The sequence below is a fragment of the Haliotis rubra genome, unplaced genomic scaffold (genome assembly GCF_003918875.1).
Source record: "Haliotis rubra isolate DU_JTF1 unplaced genomic scaffold, ASM391887v1 Scf1063, whole genome shotgun sequence".
Classification (NCBI taxonomy): Eukaryota; Metazoa; Mollusca; class Gastropoda; order Lepetellida; family Haliotidae; genus Haliotis; species Haliotis rubra.
In genome coordinates this window covers 288,702-300,568 of record NW_025764963.1, presented here as the reverse complement: position 1 = coordinate 300,568, position 11,867 = coordinate 288,702, and the positions used below count along the sequence as shown (strand labels likewise).

Sequence of the window (11,867 nt, the reverse complement as noted above, 5' to 3'; positions counted from 1 at the left end):
ACTCACAGCTTACAGCATCGTACGGAAACCGTAAGCAAAACAAAGGGAAGCTGTCACTTACTCTTGCAGCTGAAATTACATAGCCGAAGTTCAAGATGCGAGTTCAAGTCCACACTCAGCGCTATAAACTTTTTTTGTGACCCATAATTAATGTGACAAGTAACAAAAAGACGTCCTCATAACACTCTCCCTCCTAATGAAACTTTCTATTACAATTATCGTAAGATTACTAATATAATAAGACGACTAACGTGAAAAACATCTGGCAGATATACCATAAGTTTGTTACAGTTCCAGACTTCCTAGCGAAAACTACGTCACAACACGACCATTTAGATCACACTACGACCTTATAGAATTCTCCGGAATGAATCCCACAGTCTTACTACGGGACTAAACATCAACAAGCAGCAAGTAACTCTAATTTACTAAACAGGTGAAATTATATAGCCTAGTTGATGCGAGTTTAAATCCACACTCATTGCTTTAAACCTTTTTGACCCATTATAACTACAAGTTCATTAATGTGACATTTTAATTAACAAAAACACATCCTCATAACCCTCTCCACTTAAGGCCGTGCAAAATTACCATAATATAATGCAGATACAAACATACAGCATCATCATTAAGTCATTATGCATTTACAATCTGGAAAGTGCATAAGCACAGCCATTGTCTTTGCCTTTAATATGCCTAATCACAAGATTGAACCCATGCAAAGTCAAACTCAACCTCATAAGTCTTTGATTCTTACTTTCATTTTGTGAAGAAACGCAATGGGATTGCGATCAATAAAACTTCAATTGGAGAAGTAGTTGTACACTTCAAAATGCTGCAAATTTCTTTGATGCTTGTCAAACCTCTTGGAAAAATAACAAACTGGATGATCAATTATTGACACCACCTGGGTTCAATAATGTCATTGTCCAAACATGTATTTCACATCTTTCCGCGGAATTTTACTTTTTATAGGATTCATCCGGTATGGATGTTGTTTTACAGGTACAGCTACACCTACATCTATATCATGGCTAACAACATCAGTTCGGCAAGGCACAACAGGAATAAGTGAGAGAACTTATGAATCAAATCTGACATTTGAGCTTTCTGCACAGGGGGTAAATGTAATAATTCAAGGTGAGCTAACACATCAGAATTTCCTAACTTTGGTGAAACATTATCACAAAGGTAATCAAACTTCACATTGCTAACCCCATTATCAATATTGTCAACATATTCACCATTGTCTACAATCAGTAACTGGGGAGAGTGTGGCAATACAATTGACCTCTTTGGTTTTTACCCTGTAATGGTATTTCTTTGTCATGTTTACATGAAACAACCTCTTTTGTTTACGATGGCCAGGAGTCAGGACGACATAGTCTGCGTCGCTAACCTTTTAGGTCAACAAGATATGGACCCTAATATCGAGCTCTCAATGGTTGACCAGGAATGGGGAAGTAAGACTAACACTTTTTCACAAGGAATGATTTTTTATAAAAGTTTCGGTCATATTTTGTTTCACTTTTGCTGTTAGTGAGCGAGTTAAGAGTTTAAGTCACATCGGCAGTATTTCAGCCGTATCGTGAGTAACTCAAGTTATAGATTAAAACTGAAAAAAGTTGAATTATGAAACCCTGTCAACGAAGGACAGTAAAACAGCTAGAATGTCACAGACATGAATATAAAACTAGCATAAAAATTATAAGCTTTTAACTATAGAAGACAATACTATATGAAACCTGGCTATAGATTTCCAACAACTGAAGGTAGATCACTCATCGGAAAAAGTACCCCAATTTTTAATGCAGAAGTATTTATATTTATATTTTAATCGCGAAAACAGTTTCTGATATCTCAACTTCGGCCATCAGCAACAGGTACCTATGACGTCACGTGATACCCTCTCTGCTCATTAACCGTCATGGGCTTCCGTAATAGTTGGAAATACCAGTACTTTTTTGTGTGTTTATTGCGATTTTACAAACATTTTGTTCAATCTTAATCACTGAAGGTGACTTTTAGAATGCCTTTACCCCTATGGAAAGTTTTGTTGTCGTTAGTATTCTCCTCTACAAGTCAAATTATATCACCTTATATATACAGTATATTTGGGGAACTAATGTTTTCTATAGAAAGTCATTCCCCAACAAGTGTACAAAAAAATCATTTATGCTCCAACGTGCTGATAATATCACTGACTAATGCATAGTTAGTTACTTCTATTAAGCGTATTCTTTGGTAAATACCACTCAGAGTTTTACATAGTAATATTTATCGGATGATGCCAGTGGTAGAAAGAAAATCTCAAAATAATTGGAATCTCATTCCAATGGCAAACGCTTCCTTGCATATTGTCTTCAGCTACTGAAATATGATATAAGACTTTGTAAATTATGCAATATTTTAATTTGATAGTTATGTACACCAAAGAAAATACATAATGGTGGCCTATGTCATCAGGATATTCAAATACTCTCTGAAAAGGTAAAGGAACTATATTTTACGATTGAAGAAATTGGGAGATATATCGGAGTCAATCAATGTTTATATGATAATAATGAAATGTTTTGAGAGTGCATCACCACTTGCACTTCCCTGTGACCATAGTTGTTTGTACAGTAATCGCTCCTGAAAGATGACAGGTGCATGACGCAACATTTGCATGTGTATGATTTTCATTTTCAAACACAAAAATCCGGCTAGAAACAAACACTAACACCTGTGTGATGCAAGATAATTGTCCAAATTAACGGTCTAGCCAGAGTGATTTAAAACCGTCAAAATAATGAATGACACCCCATGCATGTGTATTGGACTACTGCGTTGTGCACGTGCATCCCGGGCGTTGTGTTAGGTGTGAGGATAAAGAGAAATGGTGGTACGGTCAAAGAGATGCGGCATGTGAACTTCATAATTCTCCTTCGCAATTTAAGAATAACCAGATAAAATGTGACACCTTCTCTGACTTACATCTATATTATTGAAGAACTATACTTAAGACTTGTTATGTGGCTGTGTTGTACCTTGTTCAACAAAGTTTCGGTTGTTATACATTGTACATGTGATATTCAATGATGGGTAGTGTTGTGTTGTATTTAGACTATGCAAGATTTGGAATAATACGGAATGATTATCATTGCACTCAAGGAACTCTGCTAACATTTCTTCCAAAGGATAACTGTCAATACTCAACACGTAACAGACTCAAGTCACAATGCCCTCCTGTAGCTTTGATTCTTTAACTATGACGCCTTATACACTTCAATAAGTCCGTAGACTGTTTTCTGGCGTTAGTACATATATGGTTCATGCGCGGAACCATCAACGTTTAACATACCAATAGTGTTCATTAGTGTTCATGGTTGGATGTCTTCCGAATTCGTTCATGTTTTATGTGATATCTTCATCTTCTGTTAATGTCATTACTTTGTGTATGTGAGGGACACACCCTTCAAGCACATGAATGTCACTAGTCTTCTGTAAAATCTGTTGAGTCACACAACTACATAAAACCGACTTTTCAATGTGTACTTTGAAGCTGTATAAAATACATCTTTTATTACAATTCCTGAAGTAAAGTATAACCAGTTTCTATGGATGGAATCTAAAGTATCCGCATAGACAAAGACCATGACACTCTGGATTGGATTTTGAGCACTACATTATATACTGAGAAAATAACGTGTTGCAATAAAGTTCAACTTTTGTTCCGACGGGGACCTAAGATAGTGCCCTGTGATTATGCAAGGAGTTAATATGTGGTCATGTGCGCAAACGTTTCATAAAAGCAGATTATATACATACAAATGCCTTTTAGAAAGTAGACAAATGCAACATTTACTTTAACAAATCATTCACCAATTTGCCATACTTTCCATTTTCTGTTATATAGTCTTATTGAATATGGTGTACAGATAATTTCTATATGCTTTATATCTATATCACTAAATACACCTTCATAAAGTAGTAATATAATTGTAAATCTTCGTCAAACTTGTTTAACATACGTACACATTTTGTGCATGCTGGGAATTTCCAATAAACTGAAACGGAGGTTTTGCAAGTGGTTTCAGATTGCCATTTATTTAATAATTATGTCAATTTGCAAATTAAAACTAACGTTTCACTTTCCTGGTTCGCTGTGCTGACGTGATGTAACTAACGGAAACATCACATATGGTGTTCATAAACGGTACCCACAACGACACGGCGGTAAGTGGTTTTGCAATACTATCTTGGGGTATATTAAGAAGATATTTGTACTTTATGTGGAATCATCTGATTGTAAAAGTAAAATGTATTCCTATTGATATCCGGTATCACGATCCGATAAATGTTATCACCCAGCAGGAGTATTTTCATCTTCATGCATAGGTTTAGTGTCTGCATCAGCGGGTGGTGGGATTGTCTTTATTTCCTCCACGATTTCAGAATACAGGTTATCGAATACCAACATACATGGACACACATATGATTTGAACGGCAGCAAGAGGTATGTACACAACATCTATACAATGAAATGAGGTTGCAAAAGATGATACTATTTCTTAAAATAGTGTGCTATAAGGAACATACAATCACACATGATGACATCTTCATCATTAGACAACCAGTCAAAAACGGTATCCTTATCAATGACAACACACAATCTTTCAGACAGTTCATTTCTTTCAAACATCGTGATAGGGCAGAACATAAAGGATGTGTTTGACAATGTTTACTCATCCACACTCACATTCACCATTTTGAATTTTGCTGACACAGACATGGATTTAGTGTCTTCATTAGCGGGTGTGTTCTAATGTCTGGATGACCACGAATACGGATGTGGCTGTATATATGTCATTTGGTTTGGTTAAACTTCAGTTAATTTCCTTAAATAATATATGATATTTATCATACGGAAACATATACCCTACGTCTATCACCCGATGTTAACCCTCTAAACTCAACTCGTGCTTGTTGTAAGAGGCGATTAACGAGATCGGGTGGTCAGACATGCTGACTAGGTTGACACGTGTCCTCTTATCCCAATTGAGTAGATCGCTGCTCATGCTGTTGATCATTGGATTATCTGGTCCTGGCGCGTTTATTTACAGACCGGCACCATATAGTTGTTATGTGCTGGTTTCGACACTGAATTATTTTGCATAGTAGTGAGTGAGTTTAGTTTTACGCCGCATTCAGCAATAATCGGGCGGTCTGTAAATAATCAAGTCTGGACTGGACAGTCCAGTGATCAATGGCATGAGCATCGATCTGCGCAGTTGGGGACCGATGACATGTGTCAACCAAGTCAGTGAGCCGGACAACCCGATCCCGTTTGTCTCCTCTTACGACAAGCTTGGGTTACTGAAGGCACATTCTAACCCGGACCTTCACGGGTGAATTATTTTGCATAAATATGTGTGAATTAACTTAATGTTATAGTTTGAAAATCGACAGAATTCAGTACACTGTGATTCTATTAGCAAACGTGGTACGTGACTCAGGTTTGGAGCCGCCGGGAGCATTAGTCAGATGTGGCTGGTACGTTGTTGTCACAAATGACCGTTATTGTCGCAACATTACTTCCTGTACGAAACTATCAATATCGTGTGTGACTCCTTTTACTAATTGCAGCGTTAATCCTCCTACTCGTGTCTGCGGTGTGGGGCAGTAGTGGGGAAGCATATCCTCAAATTTTCATGCACATCTTGTAGTTGACATGCTTAGGACATGACAGCGTACAACGGGGTGATTAAGTTTACTGACATTTAACGTTCATGCGGAATTATCGCAGTCAACGGCGATGATGACAAGCGTGTGTGCGTGTGCATGCGTGCGTGCGTTCGTTCATGCGTGCACGTGTTTGTGTAAAATTCTCATAGGCTATGGGTGGTTCCAACTTTTGAATAATTATGGTGACGGTATGATTTTAGAGAAAAGCCGGATTGTTGCGTGTCTTGGACGTGACGTCATTGCAGAAATCCATATGATGACAAACCAAAATCACAATCGGGGTGAACTGGGAATCCGAATCCACGACAACACGATTCTGGCACTCGTGGAGGGATAATTTTCTATAAGGAGAACTAACCACTTTGGAGAGAGTGAACGAGTTTGTTTGCAAAATGCTTTCGACAATATTTCAGTTATTTCATAGACTGTCGTGTCAGCTTTTTGTACTTCGTAACCTCTAAGTTCACTGAAACTTCATTTCCTCCTTTTATTTTAAGGTGAGTTACTGCTGCCCAAGTCAGTATCTTTTTAATTCACAATATCCATCAGTGGAAAAAGAAGATGAATACATAAGATGACACGTGGCTGTTTGTTGCCAGTCGATCCTGCCAGTTACCTTTCCGGCCGCGCAATAGAGATGAGCTTGCTTCACGGTCGATTTACTATTTTCCGGGTTTATGTGCCACAACCCACCGACGCTGGTGTCTCTGGAGTCGTTTTCATTTGGAAATTGTTATAGCTTTTTGTCGTTTATAGATATTTCCACGTGATACATGCACTTTATGAGTAACTAGTATGGTGAACATGTTCATTCATTGGCGTATTTTACATTTGATATGTTCATTGTATATCTAGATGTGACAATGGCTGTTGCGAGAACTGGATATTTGTTGCTGTGGATACTCCAGACCGGAGGATTACTACTGTTTTGTAAGTTTGTTTCAGATGGGTCTGTTTTCAAATAAGATTTGACATTGTCTGAGCTGCTTTCACTGCACAGATTAGCCGTTGTGATCCTTAGTTATGACAATTACCACGAAATATATCTCTGCAACCCCTGACCCTTTTGGAAACATCCCCCCCCCCCCCCTCCATCGCCACCCAACGGCCCCTTACTCCTTGAGTTGATAAATCTCTATCATAACATTAAATCACCAACAAAAGCGCTTCTAAAATGAAAGTAGCTTGTGTCACTATAGCAATGTTTCGGCGCCTATTTGCACCTTACGGTTCAATCAGCATCGTCATGATCGGCACTTTGGAGTCTCTGCAAAGCATGCGAAAGCAAGCTATAATGTTATGCCTTTCACAAACCAATATAAATGATAATAACCTAATAATTCTTTCATTTTAGGGAGCGGCGTTGGCGCAGCAACATCGTGCGTGAATCCAAAATTAGTCAACTGTGTTCGCGGCTCATGCAAAAGAACTACGGACGGGGGGACCGTGTGCGCTGAAGGCTGTGTTGACGGGTTCTACGGGATGAGTTGCAGAATCCCATGTCCTGAAGACTGCCTAGCATGCCAGCGCACAAGCGGAAGTTGCACAAAATGTTCAAATGGTCTTTATGGAGAACACTGTGACGTTGCATGTGAGCATATGTGTCGTGGATTTCGGTGCTTCAACAATGGAACGTGCTCGGATACCGCATGTAATGATGGATGGTTTGGTCAGCGTTGTGAATGTAACGTAAGTTACAGTGATCTGTCAGGGGTCACAGGTAAGCATATATTTCGATCAACAGTGGGGAAGCCTAGGCTGTGGTTAAAATGTTAGGTCGTCAAGACTCGGGTTCGACTCCCCGCATTTCTGGTGTCCCCCGTCTTGATTTTGCTAGAATATTACTAAAAGCGGCGTAAAACTAAACACACTCGTTCATAACTCAAATTGTTTTGACGAAACGTTTGTATACTAAGCAGCAAAAGAAACGTCAGTTTGGAATTTTCCTTAGCTTAAACGTATAACTGTAAACTAATTTAATGTTTTGATTGTATATTTTTGACAACATCTCCAACTTTATCTGAGCATAGACATTCCTTCCCAAACTCAGAATTGAACCCAGGAAATGGTCTCAAAAACGCAACCTGATCTCGGAGATGGTACGGTGTTCTCCATGTTTTTCATGCAACTCATGCTGCACGTGTTGTTCACAAGGACCAGCCCTGTAAAATGCACCCCCAAAACCTGGTTGAAACATTCACATTACAACGTCAGCAGGATGCCGCGATTCACGACAGCTCAGAGGAACCAGGCGCTAGGAAGACCCGAAGCTGGCCACACTGCACAAGCCGTTGCCAATCACTTCCAGGTCAACGTTCGGACCATCTACAGGCTGCAGCAACGTTTCCGGGCCACCAACACCACAAATGATCGCCCCCGTACTGGCAGACCAAGTGTCACCACAAGATGACAAGACCGCCATGTTGTGCGACAGCATGTACAGAATCCCTTCATTCAGGCATCCGAAACAGCACGCCAGACAGTGGGAACACATGGAAGACCAATCAGTACTAATACAGTACGCCGACGTCTTAACAGCGGGAACCTCCATTGCCGTAGACCTTACCGTGGACCTATCCTTACCCATCGTCATCGGCGTGAACGTCTACAGTTTGCCCTACAACACCAAAACTGGCGATACAGGCAATGGAGAACTGGTCTGTTCACAGATGAGAGTCGGTACTGCGTATCAACTGCAGATGGCAGAACAAGAATATTGCGACAACGTGGCCAGCGTTACTCAGACCGATTTGTTATGGAAAGAGACTCATGGGGAGGTGCAAGCATCATGGTATGGGATGGAATAGGCCTGAACCAGAGAATGGGTTCTGTGGTGTTCCAGAACCTTGGTCCAGGGAGAGGAGGCGGCATCACAGCGGTGCGCTACATCGAATAAGCTCTCAGACCTCACGTCATACCACATTTCGCATGTCACCGGAACAACATTTTCCAGCATGATAACACCCGGGCCCATACTGCCAGAGCTACACGGGATTTCCTACAGCACAACGGTGTCATCATTATGCAGTGGCCAGCCCTTAAGCTTAGTCCTGATTTAAACCCAATTGAACATCTTCGGGGTGGAATTGAGGAGAGACTGAATAATGTCATACCAAGGCCGAACACAGCCGATTTATTGGGCCAGGCCTTTCTCAGAGTGTGGTTCCAGGTGCCAATCGCCTTCATCAATCGATTGGTGCACTCCATGCATAGACGCTGTGCTGCAGTTATTGCCGCTCGTGGTGGTCACACTAGATACTAAAGTCAAGGGTCTGAATGGACTGCAAACGTCCACGTGATGTCTTGAAATTGTGCTGAGTTATTCATTGATGTGTCATTGAATTCGTACTGACGTTTTTATTGCTGCTGAGTATATTTAAACAGCTGATACACGTTCAGCCAATTTCCATGTACACTGGAACATACGGATCGGCATTTACTACAGCAGGATGATATGGCTGTTTTTGTTTCCGTGTTTGCTTACAGACAGGAATTGTCTACGTCACTCGTGGGGGACATGCTGCAACAGGACTTGTCCAAGCAAGTGTAAGGACGACAGAAGTCTTCGCATGTGTAACTTGACGACGGGTCACTGCATTGCTGGTTGCAAGAATGGCTGGGTTGGAAAGATATGCAATACGACATGTAACGAGAGCAGCTGTAAGCACACGCCCACCTCTACAGTTATAGTGGAAGGTAATGAGTCATCAATATATCTACACTAAATACCCAGGTGTAGAATTTATTTTACAGATTTCCTCATTATTATGTCAGACTAAGGTTGACTAAGGTCAAATCTGGTCACCCGGATGGCGCCCTTACTACAGATGAACACATTCCCGGAAAAGTAAAGCGTAAATGTCTTGTGATGTATGTTAATGCAGTTGAACGGTCCTAACTATAATCATCGGCAAGACGTGATTTTTGCTGAATATGCTCTATCAAAGCTAGTCAGCATTTTTCATACAACGTTAAATGTATTTTTGCCTAGGTTCGACGGTGCTACATTGGCATAAATATAGTAATGTTACCCAAATGCACGGGACTCAGGAATATGACGAGAAATGGCTGCTCGTACCAAATCTCATGAATGTCAGCTTGTTCATTAAAATGTATATGTGTGTTATTTTAGTCAAAAGGACGTTCTCTTCGTGTTTACCGAACGAATGGGGAGAATCTTGTAGCAACACCTGCCCTGAAGGATGCACCAAAATAGACACTGCACGTGGATGTGATGTAAAAACAGGTGTCTGCATTAATGGTTGCATGGTCGGTAAGTATGGACCAACATGTGACATGAAATGCCCTGCGAATTGTGCGAACGGAACCTGTAACATCACTGATGGGACCTGTGATTGCATCGACGGAATGTGCGGAGATGTATGTCACCTACCATGTGGATCTACAGTTAAACCAGATGGTTAGAGCACGCTATTTGATGTATTAGACCTAAACCAAACCTTCATAAAAGTCATCATAGGCATCAATTTCCAATATCAAATACGCAATAGTCCTTAATCATAAATACTACAATCTGATATCCGTTCCCATGATGACAGGAATCGGCCATTCCCAAGAGATACATGTTACCTGTGTTATCGTATCCACCCATGTTCCCTTACACCTATATCAACATAAATACTCATGTAAGGAATTATTTGCAGGGCCTGTGTCAATGGCTTCAAGTGGAACACTGACCATAGCAGTTTCAAGTCTGTTTTTCCTTGTCGCAGCACTAATGTGTTTTCAGTGTCGACACGCCTTTAAAAAACTCTTCATCAACAGGTGTGTATTTACAAGTTTATTTTCGAAACTTTAAGGGCAGTTATGAGTTCATCTTGTTGCGTCCCAATGAGCTTTGTGTCCACATGGCCATTCATCAATAGTTGTTCCTAAAGACCTTAAAATGATTTTCTTGTTGAAGGCCGCACTCAGCAGTACCCCATGTAAATCAATTCCGTGTGTAACTAATGCTTCTGGACTGAACGAACCAGTTACTTGTGGCATGAAACTGTTCGAGTGGAATCCCATTCAACCAACCAAATCCACCCTGGCCGTTCATTTTGTGACAACGTGAGTGGTTGTTGAGATAGAGGTGGTGGGTGTGTATATTTAAAAGTTGCAGCTTTCAGTAAGTAATAATACCAGTTGTATGTTCACAGGCATGGAGATTCGGGGACGAACGAAAATCTGCAGGAGGGAGATAATACACAACAGGACGTACATCTCAACGAGGGACATAGATACTATTATATCGACGATTCTGACTTAGACAACAATTGTCGGCAAGATCAACAAGAAGTTTCTGATGGTATACAGTTCGACAATAACATCAACGTTTTACAGAGAAACGACCCAGAAGACAACCCGGTGTGTAGTCATGACGGCTATGCAGATTGCGTCTCACTTCCTGATGAAACTGAACCAACCAATGATTTGCCGTCTGACAGTATAGTCTGCGATTCTGATGGTGTGTTACATTTCATTGACAGGACTGATACCATCGCCATTACTTACATCACCCCGCAGCCTTCCGGTTGAAGTCATTGGTGGGAAGAAATGAATATGTATGTCACATTTGGCTCATGCCTCATTTGTGGAGTGATTACTACCTAGCATAGTTTCACATGGAATACGTTTTCTTAGAGGTGTTGTTTCCTTGAATGTTACCCCCAGCTGTATATATCAATATCGTGGGAACTTCCACGTTTCTCTTCCGCATTTTGTCAACATTTGAGGATTACTTTCAATAAAAATCATGCAAAGGCTTTGTGTGGAGTTGTCAACAAAAGCTCTCATCCCAAAACGTGGTCCCCCATTAGATAGTAGCTTTACGCGCATAGGTCTTCAACTACGTTTTTATCCTGTTCTGGAATAGTGGATATTCTGTAAAGTATGTAAAAGTGTTGGATCATTTAAGTGACGATCTCAGTAGCGGTTACTGAGTGGACCCTGGCCAAGCGAAATGAATATTACTTGATGTCAAGTAAGACAATGCAATGTATAAACTCATCAATTTGACCATAAGATGAATGAGGTGTGTTAAATTGTTGTTGGCGATCCAATCTAAAATAATCGCTATATAGTAAGCATCTGCTGCGTTGTACACAAAAACTAGCGCTATATAGAACTGTGGTTCG

General features: G+C 40.4%; 1 protein-coding gene across 1 annotated transcript; it reads left to right on the top strand.

Moving 5' to 3' along the window:
- The first annotated feature begins 4,166 nt into the window (after window positions 1-4,166).
- Window positions 4,167-11,497, top strand: LOC124278757 (multiple epidermal growth factor-like domains protein 10). Its single transcript, XM_046714529.1, has 7 exons — window positions 4,167-4,218; window positions 6,583-6,657; window positions 7,082-7,447; window positions 9,214-9,423; window positions 9,860-10,147; window positions 10,392-10,512; window positions 10,890-11,497. The coding sequence occupies exons 2-7, from the start codon at window positions 6,591-6,593 to the stop codon at window positions 11,266-11,268; spliced, it is 1,431 nt and encodes a 476-aa protein (XP_046570485.1). The 5' UTR covers window positions 4,167-4,218; window positions 6,583-6,590; the 3' UTR covers window positions 11,269-11,497.
- Window positions 11,498-11,867: the final 370 nt, after the last annotated feature.

What these genes read in the sequence shown, in the direction of transcription:
- LOC124278757 (XM_046714529.1), top strand. Translation starts at nt 6,591, where the DNA reads ATGGCTGTTGCGAGAACTGGATATTTGTTGCTGTGGATACTCCAGACC. An exon ending in CGGAGGATTACTACTGTTTT is followed by an intron (nt 6,658 to 7,081) that starts GTAAGTTTGTTT and finishes CTTTCATTTTAG; the next exon opens with GGAGCGGCGTTGGCGCAGCA. An exon ending in AAAAAACTCTTCATCAACAG is followed by an intron (nt 10,513 to 10,889) that starts GTGTGTATTTAC and finishes GTATGTTCACAG; the next exon opens with GCATGGAGATTCGGGGACGA.